Source organism: Orycteropus afer, unplaced genomic scaffold, assembly GCF_000298275.1.
Source record: "Orycteropus afer afer isolate SDZICR_OR568_19922 unplaced genomic scaffold, OryAfe1.0 scaffold00095, whole genome shotgun sequence".
Taxonomy (NCBI): Eukaryota; Metazoa; Chordata; class Mammalia; order Tubulidentata; family Orycteropodidae; genus Orycteropus; species Orycteropus afer.
Window position 1 is genome coordinate 7,568,478 of NW_006921682.1, and position 18,934 is coordinate 7,587,411.

Below are 18,934 nucleotides of genomic sequence, written 5' to 3' on the forward strand. Positions count from 1 at the left end.
ATCCTACTTCCGTAGTGATACTGCCTCGGAAACCCAAGGAGGGGTCGCTATGAGTTGGGGCCGACTCGACGGCAAACAACAACAACAGCAGCAGCATGGCTATATTAATATTAGACAAAGTAAACTTCAGAGCAAAGAAATTACCAAGGATAAAGATGAATGCTACGTAATGACAGAGATCAGTTTCCCAAGAGGATATAATAGTCCTAAATGTGTACATACCTAACAGCAGAGCTTTGAAATACAAAAGTCAGAAATGAATATAATTGAAAGGAGAAATAGACAAATCCACAATTAAGATTGGGAGCCTGCAATACTTTTCTTTCACAAATTTTTTGAACAAATAGATGAGGAATTAAGGATATACAAGTTCTGAACAACAGTATCAACTAACTTGACCTAATTGATATTTTTCAACAACAGTTGTTGTTTGGTAACTTTGAGGCATTTTTGACTCATAATGACCCATGTGACAGAATTGAACTGTTCCATTGGGCTTTCTGGTCTGTAATCTTTATGGAAGCAGATTGCCAGGTCTTTCTCAAGTGTATATAGAATATTCACCAAGATAGACTGTATTTTAGGCCACAAAACAAACCTTAATGAATTTAAAAGAATTGAAAGTACACAAAAGATGTTCTTAAACTGTAATGGAATTAAGTTAGAAATCAGGTGTTTTTGGAAATTCTCCATATATTTAAAAATTAAATAACACTTTTAAATGCTCTGTAGTTCAAAGAGGAAGTCACAAGGGGAATTTTAAAAATATGTTGAATTAAATGAATATGAAAGCATAATACATCAAAATTCATAGGATGCATCTAAAACTGTACTTTGAGAGAAGCATGATTATATGCTTACAGTATAAAAGAAGAAATGTGTCTAATCAATAATCTTAGCTTCTACTTTAAGAAGCTAGAAAAAGAATGGATTAAAACAGGTAATAATAAGGATAAGAGCAGAAATCAATGAAATTAATAACAGAAAAGTAGAAATAAGTCATTAAAAGTTGGTGTGTTAGACTGGGTTCTCTAGAGAAACAAAAACCAGCAAAGCTTGTATATATATTTATATATAGAGAGAGAAATTTATCTTAGGAAAATGGCTCACAAATGTATAGAAGCCGGCAAGTCCAAAGTCCCTGGAGGAAACGTGGGGCTGGAGGCAGCATTAGCTTCCGCAACCACAGGGGGCCGAGAAATTCAAGGCTGGCAGGCAGTACACTGGTTGTTGACTCCAACGAAAGATGAATCCAAGATCTCCAGACCGAGCGGTGGGCTGCTCACTCACAGAAGTTTGTAGTCAGCACACCAGGGTCCCGATATACCGAAGAATGTTTCTCTTCCCAGGATGTCCCTGAATATCCTGGAAGCAGGCCACACCCCTAGGGAGACTCCCCTTGGGCAGATTGGCCACTCAGAACATAGTCATCTGATTCCATCATGGGAACAACCACACCACAACAGCTCAAACCACACAGAATTGTGGTCCAGCCAAGTTGACACACAGCTCCAACTATCACAGCTCACCCCTTGTCAACTTGGCAGTTGTACACATCTTCTTAACCATATATAATCTCTAAATAAGGACAATTACAGAGTCATATTTGTGCCTAACATGATACGTTAACACATATACAACCAAAGTGCATTAACCTTATTTACATTTCACAGCTCATAACAGAAGGAAGCAAAAATATTTGATTCACATATACAATCAAGAAATATAACAATCACAGTCCTCATTTCTGTAGCTGGTCACATGGTCATAGCTGATATTCAGAACTACCTTCTTCCACCACCCATTTTGTATTTCCCTTGCCCTCAGCAGGCACCTCAGCTGGTCGTGGTTCTTTGCTTGGTTGACCCAAACCTTCATTCCTGAAGGGTCTGGGCCGTTAGCAGTCATATCAGAATTGGGTTGCTGTAATTTTCCATTGACTTTAATCACAGCGGATGGTAGTACTAAAAGACGTCCTAAAGAATCTCCTGTATTCCAGACATACTCGTCTTTACCTCCATTATGTAAAGCCAACCCAATTTCCCCTTGGTAATCAGGATCTATCATGCTACATAGCACAATAATGCCCTTTTTTGTCTGTTGATCCAGAGGCATGAGGAAGCCAAAATGGCCGGGTGGCATTCTTAATTTCCAGTTCAATGCAATAAGTATTGTGTCTCCAGGTGGGAGTGTTCCTCCCTTTGGGACTAAGATCTCCAGACCCGCAGATCATAGGGTAGCAGGGACAGGAAGCAAAAAGTTTTTGAGTGGGTCACTAGGGGTAATAGTGAGTGGTACCACTCCTGTTTCCACCCCTTGGTTCCTGGACCTGTGAATCCTGGCTGTTGGGGAAACAAAACCATATATTGGACGCTGGTTTAGAGCATATACGGCCTCTTGGAGAACATTGCCCCAACCCTTCAAGATATTGCCACCTAGCTGGCGCCATATTTGTGTTTTTAAGAGGCCATTCCATCGTTCTATCAAACCAGCTGCTTCAGGATAGTGGGGAACATGGTAAGACCAGTGAATTGCATGAGCATAAGCCCACTGCCACACTTCATGTGCTGTGAAATGAGTCCCTTGATCCAAAGCAATGCTGTGTGGGATGCCATGACAGTGGATACAGCATTCTGCAAGTCCAAAGTCCCTGGAGGAAACGTCAGGCTGGAGGCAGCCTTAGCTTCCGCGACCACAGGGGACCAAGAAATTCAAGGCTGGCAGGCAGTACACTGGTTGTTGACTCCAATGAAAGATGAATCCAAGATCTCCAGACCGAGCGGTGCTCACTCAAGGAAGGTTGTAGTCAGCACACCAGGGTCCCGATATACCGAAGAATGTCTCTCTTCCCAGGATGTCCCTGAATATCCTGGAAGCAGGCCACACCCCTAGGGAAACTCCCCTTGGGCAGATTGGCCACTCAGAACACAGTCATCCGATCCCATCATGGGAACAACCACACAGAACTGGGGTCCAGCCAAGTTGACACACAGCTCCAACTATCACAGTTGGTTCTTTGAAGAATGAAAAAAGTCAGTAAAATTAATAATCTAGCTAGACTACCCAAGAAAAACAAAGAGAGAAGGCATAAATTACAAATACCAGGAATGAAGTGGGACATTAGTATGGATACCACTGTATTAATTTTCTATTGCTGCTGTGAAAAATTACCCCTGACTTACTGGCTTAAAATAGCACAAAGTTACTATCTTGTAATCTCTGGGTTGGAAATCTGACATGGGTCTTACTGAGCTTAAATCAAGTTGTTGGCAGGGATGTGTTTCTTCTGGAGGCTCTAGAGGAGAATCCATTTCCTTATCTTGTCCAGCTTTTAGAGGCCATCCCACATTCCTTAGTTCATAACCCTTTCCTCCACCTTCAAAAGCTAGCGATGCTGCATTTCTCTGACCATAGCTGGGAAACATTACCTGATTTTAAGGACCCATGTGATTAGATTGGGCCCACCCGGCTAATCCAGGATAATCTCCTCATCTCAAGGTCTTAACTACATCTTCAAAATTCCTTTTGTCACGTGAAGTAACATTTTCACAGATCCTGTAGGTTAGGCCATCTTGGGAAGCCATTATTCTGCCTGTCAAATCTACATATATTAAAGGGATAAGAAGGTGATAACTAGAAACAACTATTTGCCCATAAATTAAAAAATTTAGGTGAAATTGTTGAATTCCTTGAAAGACACAGGCTACCATATTTCACTTAAGAAAATGTTAGGTGCTGTTGGGTCAGCTCCAACTCATAATGACTCTGTGTGCAACAGAACAAAACCCTGTCCAGTACTGCGCCATCCTCACAATGTTTGCTGTTGTGCTTGAACCCATTGTTGCAGCCACTGTGTCAATCCATCTCATTGAGAATCTTCCCCTTTTTTGCTGACTCTCTACTTTACCAAGCATGATATCCTTCTCCAGGGAATGGTGCCTTCTGACAACATGACCAAAGTAGGTGAGATAAAATCTGGCCATTATGGCCTCTAAGGAACATTCTGGCTGCATTTCTTCCAAGACAGATTTGTTTGCTCTTCTAGCAGTCCATGGTATTTTCAGCATTCTTGGTGAACACCACAATTCAAAGGCGTCAGTAGTTCTTTGGTCTTCCTTAAGGAAATAGATAATCTGAATTGCCTTTTGCCTAATTTAATTTCTAGTTAAAAACCTGGCCACAAATAAAACTCTGGGCCCAGATGGCTTTTGCTGGTGAATTCTGCTAAACTTGAATGATTAAATAAAACCAATACTATACAGACTTTTCTAGAATATAGAAAAGAAGGGGACACTTCCTGTGTTAGCTTCCTAGGGCTGTCATAACAAAATACCACAAAGTGGGTGATTTTAAAGAACAAAAATTTATTGTCCCACACTTGTGGAGGCTAGATGTCTGAATTCAGGGCATCAGCAGGGCCCTGCTCTTATTGTTTGCTCTAGGGGAAGAGCCTGCCTTGTCTCTTCTAGTGTCTGATAGCCTCAGGTGTCTTTTGATGTTTCTTGGTTTGTTAGATGTGTCTTCACATGGTGTCTTCGCTCTTTGTGTGACTCTGTGTCTATCCTCCCCTTTTATAAGATAACACTCAGAAGCAATGCAGGACCCATCATACTCCAGTATGGCCTTGTTAATTCATGACATCTTTAAAGAAAGAACCTGTTTCCATACATGGTCACATTCACAGATACAGGGATTAGGATTTAACAATTCTTTCTTGGGAGAATAATCCAATACACTTTCTAAGTGATTTTATGAAGATAGCCATATCCCGATACTAAAACCATACAAATGGTTTCAGTATATAAGATATTTAAGAAATGATCATATTTTTATATACCAGGAATGAACTACTAGGAACAGTATTATTTCTAATAGCACTAAAAAATGTGAAATGCTAAATGTAAATCTTATAATGTGTGTCTACAGGAAACTACAAAATGCTAATGAAAGAAATAAAAGAATACCTTACCAAAAAACAAACAAACAAAAACCAGACAAGCCATGTTCCTGGATTACAAAACTCAGTATTATTAAGATGTAAATTCTCTGCGAATCACTCTCTAGATTCCATGTAATTCCAATAAAAATTACAGCAGGATTTTTTTTAAAAAAGAAGGAAATCCACAAGTTGATTTTAAGTAGCCCTACCTCGGAAGGAAGGTTGGGCAATCCTACTTCCATAGTGATACTGCCTCGGAAACCCAAGGAGGGGTCGCTATGAGTCGGGGCCGACTCGAGGGCACATAACAACAACAACAACAAATTGATTTGAAAAAGAATGCAATTGGAGACTCATACTCACTGATACCTAGACTTAATGTAAAGTTACAACAGGCACAAGAGTGTGGTACTGCAAAAGGGGTAAAATACAGCTAACTGGAACAGAACACAGAGTCCAGAAAGAGGCCTCCATAGGTGTAATGATTTGATTTTTGGCAGGCATTCCAGTGAAGAAATCATAATCTTTCAACTAATGGTGCTGAAACAGTTGGATATTCATAAGAAAACAACAAACCAGTCTCATTTCATACCTTATGCACCCCATAGAAAATTAGCTTGAAATGAATCACAGACCTAAACGTAAAATTTAAAATTATGAAACTTCTAGATGAAAACATAAGTTGAATCTTTATGACCTTGGGTTAGTTAAAAATTTCTAGATATGATACTAAACTCACAGCCTCTAAAAAATAGGTTATAATTTGGACTTCATTAAAATAAAAAGCTTTTGCTCTTTAAAAAAAAAAAGCTGTTAGAAAAGACAAGACTGAAAGAAAGTATTTATAAAATCACACATACGATGAAGGATTTGGGCCCAGAATGGGAGGAGCCTTGGTGGTGCAATACTTAAATTCTTGGCTGCTAACCAAAAGGCTGGCTGTTTGTACCCACCCAGCAGCGCTACAAAAAAAAAAAAAAAAAAAGGACCTCGTGTTACTCTTCCATAAAGATTATAGCCTAGGAAACCCTATCGGGCAGTTCTATCACACGGAGTTACTATGAATTGAAATTGACTTGATGGTACCTAACAACAGCAGCCCAGAGTGGGAAGTGGGAAAATACATATGTGTTATCTTCATATTTATATATTTATATTTGTCTATATTTCTCTGTATATTTATCTCCACCCAGTAAAACCATTTACAATTGAGAAGATTATGACATGACAAGTTCATGTGCACACTCTATGGAGAACTGTGGTCCATAGAGTTTTCAGTGGGTGATTCCCGCGCCCCCCCGCCCAGAGGATGTTCTTCTAAGGTACCTCTGGGTGAACTTGAACCTTCAACATTTAGCTTAGCAGCTAATCTGGTTTACCATTTTTTACCACCCAGGGATGGAAGTGTGTGTGTGTTTGTTTGTGTATGTGTGTGTGAGACAGAGAAACCACCAGATCTTTTTACCACAGAGTGGCTGGAGGGTGGTTAGTTTTCCTAGTGTTGCCAAAACAACAACAAAATACCACAAGTGGATGGGTAGCTTTAAAGAACAGAACTTTACAATATTTTCTCATAGTTTCGGAGGCTAGAATTCCAAAGTCAAGGTTTGGGCTAGAGGGAGAGTCCTTTTTGTCTCTTTTCAGCCTCAGGTAGATTCTGCTAGTCTTTGGTGTTCTTGGGCTTATAGGTTCATCTGTTTAAATTTTCACATGACGTTTCTCCTGCTTTCTTTAAAAGACACCTCAGATTAGGTTTAGAACCAACCCTACTCTGGTGGGTAGTAAACAAACAAAAAAAAACCCTATTTCCAAACAGGGTCTTATGTACAGATATAGGGGTTAGTACTTAAACGTAACTTTTTAAGGGAGCATAATTCAATTCTTTAACAGAACACAAACAACCTAATTAAAAAAAAAAAGATTTGAATACTTGATGCTCAAGGTCATTAGTCATTAAGGAAAAGGAAATTTAAATCCAAAATTAAAACCCACTACAAATCTATTAGAATATCTAAATAATAATAATAATAAAAACTAAGTTGACAGTATTAAATGATAGGGTGTGGAGCCAACGGAACACTCATACATTGCTGATAGGCTGATAGAAGTGTAAAGTGGCACAGCCAGTTGGAAAACAATCTAGAAATTTCTTTTTATTTTTTAAGATTCTTTTTGTATTTTAATTAAAATTTTAAAATAAAAAAATATTTTATTATGTAATTCACATAGCATAAAATTCACCTTTGAAAAGTGTATAATTCATAGTCTTTTAGCCTATTCCCGCAGTTGTCAACCAGCAGTACTATTTAATTTAAAACATTTTCATCAACCCAGAATGAAACTCAGTACCCATTAGCAGTCACTCCCCATTCCTCTCTCATCCAGCCCCTGGCAACCACTATTCTAGTTGCTGTCTGTATAGATTTGCTTATGCCGGACATTTCATATAAATGGAGTCATACAATATGTGGCCTTTTGTGTCTGGCTTCTTTTACTTAGCATAATACTGCAAGGTTTATCCATGCTGTAGGATGAATCAGTATCCCATTCCTTTCATGGCTGAATAATATTCCACTGTAAGAATATAACTCATTCTGTTTGGTCAGTCTACTTCCGTAGTGATACTGCCTCAGAAATGCAAGGAGGGGTCGCTATGATTTGGGTCTGACTTGATGGCACATAACAACAACAACAATTTGGCCATTTGTCAATTGATAGACATTTGACTTTGGCCACTTTTAGGCTGTTATAAATAATGCTACTATGAACGTTTGTGTGCAGATTTTTATGTGGCCATATTTTCAATTCTTTTGAAATATACCTGGGAGTGAAGTTGCTGGTTTCTTTAGCAGTTCTATGTTTAATTTTTTGAGGAACTGCTATACTGTTTTGCAACACTGCTGTACCATTGTACATTCCCAACAATAGTGTATCAAGATTCTAATTTCTCCACACCCTTGCTATAAAAATGGCATGGTGTCAGACCTCCTCTAACTTTGGGGGTGGGGTAGAATCACCACCAACATCAGCCCAAAGCTGATTTCCATGAAGTGGAGCTCAGAAATACCGTCTCTCTTCCAGTCTATTTACCAATTCTGATGCCAGCCGTCCCTTCCACAGTACTCTCTACTTCTCTGCTGGGTTCGTTTATTTGTTGCAGTAGCCTCAAAGAACTCACAGACAATACACAAGATTATGGAGTTTTTTAGGGAAGTGTCAGGTTATAATTGAGAAATAGGATCAACTTGGAGGTAACAGGAAAAACTCGGGACACAGTTCTTTGATCAGTACAGCTTTTTCTTGGCAGTTGTTGTTGGAGCTAGAATCACAGCCCTTGGTCCAACCTCTGCTCAGGCAGATATTACAGCTCTCTAACACCCCCACTAAGTACCCTGAGGCATCCCACTTTGCTAGCAAGCTGCCCGCCCCAACACAGTCTGTGGGTTGGCAAGCCTAGCCTCCTGGTCCTGTGCCGCTGCCATTTTATGCCTTGTTCAGTGTTACAGCTCTGTCTCCTGCGTCTGGGAGATTCTTAGCATGGGGACCCCAGGTCCAAAAGATGCATACTGCTCCAGCTTTTCTTAATGGTAGTGAGGTTCTTTTCTCTCTCTCTCTCTCTCTCTGAGATTGGCTCTTTATAAACCTAGAGGGATGGCAAAATTGGATCAATCCCCTACAAGGATTCCATATACCTGATTTGCATAATCCTACCCCCACTAGGGTTTCATGTACTTTTTGCATTACTAGCAGGCCTTCCAATTCCCTTGGTGGGCCACAAACTATTTGCTTAGTCCCACACAATCATTTTGTGGGAGTCATAAGACCATGGCTATAAAGGCCATACTTAAAGCAGTTCACTATGTTGCAGTCATATATACCTTTATTGTTTGTAGCCATCCAAGGTGGTGTGAAATGGTGTTGGCACTATTGTTTTCATTTGCATTTCCCTGATGACTAATGATGTTGGCATTTTGTAATGTGTTTTTTGGACATTTGTATTTATTCTGTGGAGAAGTATCTAATCAAATCATATGATTGTAAAAAAAAAGACGAGTTACTTGTCTTTTTATTATAGAGTTTTAAGAGTTCCTTATTTTGGATATAAGTCCTTCATAAGATAAATGATTTGCAAATATTTTATTCTGTGGCTTGTCTTTTCACTTTTCTGATAGTGACTTTTGAAGTAGAAGAGTTTTTAATTTTGATGAAGTTACGTTTACCTGTTTTTCTTTGGTTGATTATGCTTTTAGTGTAATGTCTAAAAAACTATTGGCTAATTTAAGGTCATGAAGATTCTTTTTTTTTTCTTCTTCTAAGGTATAGTTTTGGCTTTTAACACTTAGATCTTTGATCATTTTGTGTAACTTTTGCATATAGTGAGAGGTATGGTTCCAGCTTCCTCCTTTGGAAAGTTAAATATTGCTTACTGTATAACTTGGCTATCCCCTTACTTCTTGCTATTTATCCTAAAACCAAAAAAAAAAAAAAAAACCCACTGCTATCGAGTTGAATCCGATTCATAATGACCCCCTTTGGGTTTCTGAGGTGGTAAATCTTTATGGAAGTAGATTGCCCAGTATTGCTTCTGTGGAGTGGCCGGTAGGTTTGAACTACCAACCTTTCTGGTTAGCAGTCAGATACCTTGGGCACTGTGCTTCCAGAGTTCCTTGATATTTACCCCTGTCCACACAAAGTCTTGTGCACACATGTTTATATCAGCTTTGTAGGCAAGAATCATCAGTGTTATTGTTCTTAGGTACTGCTGAGTTGGTTCTGATTCATAGGCCCTCTGTACAACAGAAAGAAACACTGCCTGCCTGGTCCTGTGCCGTCCTCACTATCCCTGCTGTGCTGGAGACTATTGTTGTAGCCACTGTCTCAGCCCATCTCCTTGAGGTTCTTCTCCTTTTTCACTGACCCTCTGCTTCACCCAGCATGATAATCTTCTCCAGGGAATGGTCCTTTCTGATAACATGACCAAAATACGTGACACAAAGTCTGACCATTCTGAGTTCTAAGGAGCATTCTGGCTTCACTTCTTCTGAGACAGATTTGTTTGTTCTTCTGGCAGTCTGTGGTCTTTTCAGTATTTTTCACTAACCTCACAGTTCAAATGCGTCAGATCTTCTTTGCTCTTCCTTACTCTTTGTCCAGTTTTCGCAAGCATATGAGGCTACAGAAAATGCCATGGCTTGGGTCCAGCAGACCTTAGTCTTCAAAGTGACATCTTTGCTCCTTAACACTTTAAAGAAGTCTTTTGCAGCAGTTTGCCCAATGTAATACATCATCTGATTTGACTTCTGTTTCAATGGGAGTTGATCATGGATCCAAGTAAAATGAAATCTCTGACAACTTCTTTCTTTTCTCCATTTATCATGATGTTGCTTTTTGGACCAGTTGTGAGGATTTTAGTTTTCTTTATGTTCAGGTGTCATCCTTAATGAAGATTGTTCTTTGATCTTCATCAGTAAGTGCTTCAAGTCATCTTCTCTTATAGCATACAAAGTTGTGTCATCTGCATATCGCAGGTTGTTGATGACTCTTCTTCCTCCAATCCTGCTGATGCACTCTCCTTCATAGAGTATAGTTTCTTGGATTATTTGCTCAGCATAGAGATTGAATAAGTATGGTGAAAGGGATACAATCCTGATGCACACCTTTCCTGATTTTAAACCGTGCAGCATCCCCTTGTTCTGTTCCAACAACAACCTCTTGGTTCCTCATGAGCACAATTAAGTGCTCTGGAATTCCCATTCTTCACAATGCTGTCCATAATTTGTTATGATCCACTCAATTAAATGCCTTTGCTTAAGCAATAAAACATAGATAAACATCTTTTTGTTATTCTTTGTTTTAAGCCAAGATCTGTCTGATATCACCAGTGATATCCTTCATTCCATGCCCTCTTCTGAATCTGCTTTGATTTCTGGCAGCTCCCTGTTGATGTAGTGCTGCAACCAGTTTTAAATTACTTTTAGTGAAATTTTACTTGCATGTGATATCAATGATACTGTTTGATAATTTCTGCATTCTGTTGGATCACTCTTCTTTGGAATAGGCACAAATATGGATCTCTTCCAGTTGGTTAGCCAGCTAGCTTTCTGCCACATTTCTTGGCATGAAGGAGAGGGTGCCTCCAGCACATCTCAATGAGTATTCCACCGTTCCTGAAGCCTTACTTTTCACCAGTGCTTTCAGTGCAGCTTTGACTTCCTCCTTCACTACTCTCAGTTCTTGATCATATGCTACCTCTTAAAATGGTTGATCATTGACCAATACTTTTGTGTATAGTGACTGTCTGTATTCCTTCCATCTTCCTTTGGTGCTTCCTGCGTTGTTCCATATTTTGCCTTTAAAATCCTTCAGTATTGCAACTTGAGGTTTGAATTTTTTCTTCAGTTCTTTCAGCTTGAGAAATGTTGAACATATTCTTCCCTTTTGGACTTCTGATTCCAGATCTTTGCACATTTCATTATAATACTTTACTTTGTCTTCTCAAACCACCCTTTGAAATCTTCTGTTCAGCTCTTGTTTCATCTCTTCTTCATTGTAGTTACTCTGTTTAAGAGCAAGTTTCAGAGTTTCTTCTGGCATCTATTTTGGTCTTATCTTCCTTTTTTTTTTTAATGACCTTTTGCTTTCTTCATGTATGGTGTTCTTGATGTTATACTGCAACTCATCTGTTCTTCAGTCATTGGTGTTCAATGCATCAAATCTTCTCTTCAGAGTCTCTAAATTCAGGTGGGTTATAATCAGGGTTGTATTTTGGCTCTTGTGGACTTGTTTTTAATTTACTTCCACTTCAACTTGATCTGGGAGCAATTGATGATCTTTTCCACAGTCAGCTCCTAGCCTGACTCACAATATTGAGCTTTTCTGCCACTTTTTTTCCATAGATGTAGTAGATTTGATTCCCGTGTATTCATCTGGTGAAGTCCACATGAATTGTCACCATTTATGTTGTTGAAAAAAAGGTATTTGCAATGAATAAGTCATTGATCCTGCAAAATCTATCATGCCATCACTTATCTGTTGGTTTGTTGTACTATGGTGGCTTGTGTGTTGCTGTGAGACTGAAAGCTATTCCATCACCATTTCAAATACCAGAAGGGTTACCCTTGGTGGTCAGTTTTTGGGGAGCTTCCTAAGACTTGAGAAGAAGAATGGGGCTATCCATTTCTGAAAAAATTGGCACCTTATGACTAGCAGTGAAACTGCACAATGATAAATCATCAATAATGGATGCTAAAATTAGTGCAAGTATGATGAGAAAGAGGATATTGGCATAGTGTCAGTGTATTTCCCCTTATGAGACTTACTGTTACAAAGGGAAAAATAGTAACTTTACAATGGAGAAATCTGACCTATATTAGCTTAACCAGTGATACCAGAGTTTCATAGTTCCAGTAGTAAGATACATCGACATGCTGTATCCTTGATACTGTGCCCAGAGAGGGACACAACATAATTTCTGTGGTATTTTGCCTAAAATGATTACTTATATCTGGTCATAAAATAAAAGCAGACAAACCAAATTGAAGGACTTTTTACAAAATGACTGACAAGTAGTCTTCAAAACTGTCATGGTTGTGACCAACAAAGATAGATAGAGGCATTCTCACAGATTGTATTCAAGGAGAGGTGACAACTAAATGCATTGATGAGGGGTCCTGGATTGGATCCTGGACCAAGAAGGCCCAGGTGGGAAAACTGGCAAAATTTGCATATAGTCTATAGATTTAGTTGTAGTATTGTGTTAATGTTAAGCATTAGTTTCCATGATTATGTAAGGTATTAACATTAGGGGAAAGATATACAGGAACTCCTAAAAATTTGCAAATTCTTGGAAGTATAAAATTATTTTAAAACAAAAAAATTGTGAAAACAAAAAAGTCACTCTGGTTCCTAGACTATTGCATTTCATACGTTCAATAGACAGATGATTGAGGTGCTATCACATACTCATCATCAATTGCTCGTATGCAAGTTCAAATTGGAGCTGAAGAAAATCAAAATAAGTTCACAGGAGCCAAAATGTGACTTTGTGTATATCCCCCTTGAATTTAGAGACCATTTGAAGAATAGATCTGACGAATTGAACATCAGTGACCGAAGATGAGACAGATTGTGTGATGACATCATACATGAAGAAAAAGCAAAAGGTCATTAAAAGGACAGGAATAGAAGAAAAGGCCAAAGTGGATGTCAGAATAGATTCTGAAACTTCCTCTTAAATGGAGAGTAGCTAACAAAAGGAAGAAATGTTGAAATAAAAGAGCTGAACAGAAGATTTCAAAGGACAGTTCAAGAAGACAAAGTATTACAATGACAGGTACAAAGACCTAGAATTGGAAAACCAAAAGGGAAGAACATGCTTGACGTTTTCCAAGCTGAAAGAACTGAAGAAAAAATTCAGGCCTTGAGTTGCAATACTGAAAGATTCTAAGGGCAAAATATTGAACGATACAGGAAGCATCTAAAGGAGATGAAAGGAATACATAGAGTCACTGTACTAAAAGGTGTTGGTTGATGTTCAGCCATGGCAAGAGGTAGCATATGATCAAGGACTAATGGTACAGAAGGAAGAAGTCCAAGCTGCATAGAAAAAATTGGCAAGAAAAAAAAAAGGCTCATGGAATTGACAGAATACCCATAGAGATGTTTCAACAAACAGATGCAGTGCTAGAAGCACTTACTTGTTGATGCCAGGAAATTTGGAAGATAGCTACCTCGCCATCCGCCTGGAAGAGATTGTTATTTCTGCCCATACCGGAGAAAGGTGAGCCAACAGAATGTGGAAATTAATGAATAGTATCTTAATATCACACACAAATATAATTTTGCTGAAGATAACTCAAAAATGGTTGCAGCAGTATATTGACAGGGAACTTCCAGAAATGCAAGCTGGATTCAGAAAAGGGCATGGAATGCGGGGTATCATTGCTAATGTCAGGTGGATTGTAGGTGAAAGCAAAGAATACCAGAAAGGTGTGTACCTATGTTTTATTGACCATGCAAAGCCATTCGACTGTGTGAACCCTAACAAATTATGGATAATGTTGCGAAGAATGGAAATTCCAGAACACTTTATTGTGCTCATGAGGAACCTGTTTATAGACCAGAAGACAGTCATTTGAACAGAGCAGGGGGATACTACATGGTTCAAAGTCAGGAAGGGCATGTGTCTGGGTTGTGTCCTTCCACCACACTTACTCCATCTGTATGTTGAGCGGATAATCTGAGAAGCTGGACTGTGTGAAGAATGCGGCATGAGGATTGGAGGAAGACTCATGAACAACCTGTGATATGCAGATGACACAGCCTTGCTTGCAAGGTGAAGATGACTTGAAGGACTTTAATGATAAAGATTAAAGACTACAGTCTTTAGTATAGATTATACCTCAACATAAAACAAAAATCCAATAAGCAACATCATGATAAATAGAGAAAAGAGTGAAGTTGTGAAAGATTTCATTTTACCTGGGTCCATCACAATCAATACCCATGAAAGTAGCAGTCAAGAAAAACGTCATACTGCACTGGGCAAATCTGGTACAAAAGACCTCTTTGAAATGTTGAAGAGCAAAGATGTCACTTTGAAGACTAAGGTGCCCCTAACCCAAGCCATGGCATTTTCTGCAGCTTCATATGCATGTGAAAACTGGACAGTGAATAAGGAAGAATGAGGACAAATTGATGCCTCTGAGTTGTGGTATTGGAGAAGAATATTGAAAATACTATGGACTTCCAGAAGAATGAACAGATCTATCTTGGAAGAAGTATAGCCAGATTGTTCCTTGGAAGCAAGAATGGCCAGATTTTGTCTTGTACTTTGGTCATGTTGTCAGAAGGGACCATTTCCTGGAGAAGAATATCATGCTTGGTAAAGTGGAGGGTCAACGAAAAAGGGGAAGGCCCTCGAGATGGATTGACAGTGGCTGCAACAATGAGCTCAAGCATAGCAAGGATTGTGAGGATGGCAGAAGACCAGGCAGTGTTTCGTTCTTTTGTATATAGGGTTGCTATGAGTTCGAATCGACTCATCAGCCCCTAACAACAGCATCATGTACTTGATACAGCGCCTGTGACATTGGGAAACATGAAAATAAACGATTTCCTCATTCTCAAGTTGCTAATGGCCATCCCAGATGATGGCAGAATCATGGAAGCAGTCATCATCTAGTTAAATAATTTCTGTAATGTCTGCAGATGAAAGGGTAGTGAGAAAGAATCCCTAATACCTATGGGTATTTAAAAATTTTATCGAGTCATATTTTGGGTTTAAGTAACCTTGTGCCTAGTCTTTGCAGTGAATTATATCATTTTTGCATTTAGTCACCAGCAACAAAATACTTTACAGTGTGTGGTAGAAAAGAAATTTCCTGAGTTTCACCAGAGTCCCAGCTCTTTGGGCATCATTTGCTTCATGTAAAATAAGGAAGAAAGAAAGGAAGAAAAGAAGAGGGAGCAGGAAAAATTCTCACTCGGCACAGGGTTGAGGCCTAATTTATTTATAGTTTGTGAACCAAACGTGCTGACAGCATATGTGAAACTTAATGGCCATGGAATGAAGGAGAAGGTGGTGCCAGCCACTGCCTTGATAAAGCATTCTGGAGAGCCTGAGGAGACTCCTGGGCTAGAGGGGCACATTTTGTGTGAGTGACAGCTGTTGTGAACTTGCGGCTCAGGTTTACCACCTCCGTGCTGTCACAGAACTTTTTTTTTTTTTTGCATGCCAAAGTGCTGTTATGATTTTCATCTTTCAAGAAGGTTTTTTTTTGTGTGTGTGTTTGAAAATAGATGCAGATAATGAAGTTGTTATTGTGCTGTTGAGTCAATATCTGACTCACAGCTGCCCCATGTGACTGAGTAGAACTGCTCCATGGGATTCTCTTGGCTGTAATCTTTGTGGGAGCAGATCACCAGATTTTTGTACCGTGGAGCGGCTGGGATGGAGCCTTTCAGTTATCAGCCAAGCACTTAACTGTTGCACTACCAGGGCTCCTTGATGTGAAACCTGGCTATTTGATCGTGTGTTTAGTAGCAGAATTTAAGAAGTGGATGACTTTCATTTTGGACATGTCCCAGATGTGATCTTCTGGCTGCACAGTGATGTGGCAGAGGGCCCTCATGCCTCTGAGGAGGAAATAGGGGCCGAGGTACAGACCTTTCTCCTTTGTTTATGGCGATGTAAGACATCTTTTCTCTTTTATGATCCATCAATCACCCATTCTTGCCATCTTAGGTTATTTGACTTTAAACCTCTCTTGAAAATAAATTTATACCACCTCACTTCCATGTAAAACTGTGGTTCTCCATTTCCCTACCATTTACTGTTATCAATAGCAGAGGGAATGGAGTATATTGAATTCTCAAGGAAGATGAGCAGGAATTCAAACAATTTGCCTGAAATGGAAGGGACCGACTTTTAGAATAAACAGTTTAGAATAAACTGGATGCTATAGCTTTTAAAAATTTATTGTATAATAACTATTATCTTGTTGGCACAGAGTTTCAGAAGCTTTGGAGGAGTGTCACTGTGGATTCAATGGATGAGGAGAAAATTGAAGAGTATCTAAAACGACAGGGTATTTCTTCCATGCAGGAATCTGGACCAAAGAAAGTGGTATGTACTCTTTGGTGGGGAAATCCACTCTTCTTTGAACTGCTAAGCTGCTTCCTCTTCTGCTCCCTGAGGAGCAGGTAGTCGGTTCCACCGTTGGCTTTTCCTCTGCATCTTACTTGTTTGTGACGCAGACTAGCTTGTGTCTGATCTTTTGGGAGTCGGTGGGCCTCTTCTGCCCTCAGGTGCTCCTCCCTAGGCAGGCGAGGGTATTGCCTCCTCTCTTGGCCCCTGTCCCTGAAGCTCCAGCAATACTGAGCATTTGGCAGTTGCCTAGTCTTTTACCTCTAATCCTCAGCACAACTGTTTACCAGTTTGTGAAAAAGAACCTCCTTGGCCTTTACGGCCTTCATCTTGCTCCTTCTACCCTTGCTTAGTGACGTTCACTAACTGTATGTTTCCTGTACTTGGATTGTGGCTCTGCCATAGCCTCTAAGACAGAGAATTGTCCTTGGTGATTTTCAGGTCCCTTGGGAACCAGATAGTTCTGTCTTTATAGCCTAGCCCCTAATCTAGTAGGGATCAGTAATCAGAGGAAGACTTGTGAGTTGCCTTGTACCAGCTGATCAGCTGTCTACAGTCTTAAGAGCAAAGCCGAGATGAGGAGTCTTCCCCACACCCTGAGCCATAGCTGCTGTGCTTCTGTTGCTCATCCCCTTGTTCAACATCGTGGGTTGTAACTTGCCTTCTCAGTGGCTTCTGGCTTTTCTGTGTGTGTGTGTGTGTGTGTGTGTTTGTGTTTTACTCAGTGAATTTTGGGGATCCATAAAAAGAGATTTATTGCCAGTGATCTCTCCATGTGTAAGTGGAATGCAACAGTCCCGAGTTTCTATTGTTGCTTAGTTTATTTGTTGACTTGTTTTATCAGGTGATACTAATATTTCAAGTATACAGAAAAGAATAGAGAATAAGAAAACTTTCTGTGTCCATCTGCTTTCCAGTTTTGCCATATTTTGCCATGTTTACTTCACATCTTTTTTTATTTGTAACAGTTGATATGTATTTTTAAACTTGGTAACAAAAGGAGACAACAAAGAGCTTCACTACCTCTCATTTCTTCATTTCTTTTATCCATTTAATGGATAGAAAGCTCTTGTCAGATTTGGTGCCCCCCGGCTTTTGGTTCCGGAGGGAGCCGTGCATTTCACTAACGCAAAGCATGCAGGCCGAAGGTGTGCAGGTGGGTGTGATGCTGGGCTGCAGAGGAAAACAAAACAAAACAAAAGCTGCCTGGGCGTTTTCAGTAAATGCAGATCATTGTGCCCCTCCCTCTGAGTAACTATTGTTGCTAACACTTTTTACCTGTCCTTTTAGGCCCCTATTCAGAGAAGGAAAAAGCCTGCCTCACAGAAAAAGCGGAGATTTAAGACTCATAATGAACACTTGGCTGGAGTGCTGAAGGATTACTCTGATATTGCTCCCGGCAAATAGTGAACTGTGTGTCCTTGAACAAAAAGCCACAAATCCAGAGTCAAGGTCTTTCTTGTTGCTGCTTGGAATCTGAAGACTGCCTCTCTTCCCTTCCTGCTTCTTAGGACTGAGAAGAGCAGATCAGGTTCCAGCGCAAGTGCAAACTACCAAACTCAAAGCTTATTTAACCGAATAGGCTATTGAGAAATGTGACTTGGTGTGACTTTCACTGTTAACCTTCTGTTACTTCTTGGGAGAAGGCACTTAGCATGGCATGCAAGTGTCTTTGATATTTAACTCTGCTTCTGAATGGTTCCTGGTTCCATTTTCCTCTTTTATTACTTTAGAGCAAGTTTGCAGATAGTCTTGAATGCAATATTTGTTTATTCCAAAAGAACATATTTATAATAAAATCATTGTAGAAGGATTTGAAAGATGTTAGTGAGTTCAGTTTGTTTTTTTTTTCTTTCTTGAGAAATGGAAGTAGGCAACTTCAGGCTTAACTTTCCCTTGGGCACATATCTGGTATGCTGTTGAAGTTTGCACGGTGTTGCTGCCAATCCTATGAATTTAATAATTAGACCACAAGTTATGTCTCGTTAGCAAGTTAAAGCAATAAAGATAAACTAAATATAATTTTAGTGTTTTATTTTAAAAGGGTAATTCAGAATTATTTAGCCTCATGGATTTAGTAAGTCATGGTCTGATAGTAACCCAAACGTAAGTGGAGAGGGTCTTCCCGACATCTCAGCATCAGCTTTGCTATGTCGCCGCAGCCCTCCAGTGGCTGGACTCCCCCTGTCTCCCTGTCACTGGCTGAGCTCATGACTGCCATTATCAAATATGTGTGGTCCTTAGGGTTATGGTGGCTTATGGGAAATCTGTGTGGTGATTCTAGCCTTCAGTAGCAGACTGCCCATTTTCCTTATGGTCTGTGGTGGCCCTTTGGGTTGATTGTTACT

General features: G+C 39.7%; 1 protein-coding gene across 1 annotated transcript in view; it reads left to right on the forward strand.

Annotated features, from left to right (window-relative positions):
* Positions 1-17,993, forward strand: part of GTF2E2 (general transcription factor IIE subunit 2) — a 187,574-nt gene extending 169,581 nt beyond the window's left edge. Inside the window, exons 6-7 of the mRNA XM_007942691.2 lie at positions 16,450-16,565; positions 17,877-17,993. Of these exons, the coding sequence (XP_007940882.1) occupies positions 16,450-16,565; positions 17,877-17,993 (233 nt within the window). The remainder of the gene's footprint in view (positions 1-16,449; positions 16,566-17,876) is intronic.
* The last annotated feature ends 941 nt before the right edge of the window (positions 17,994-18,934 follow it).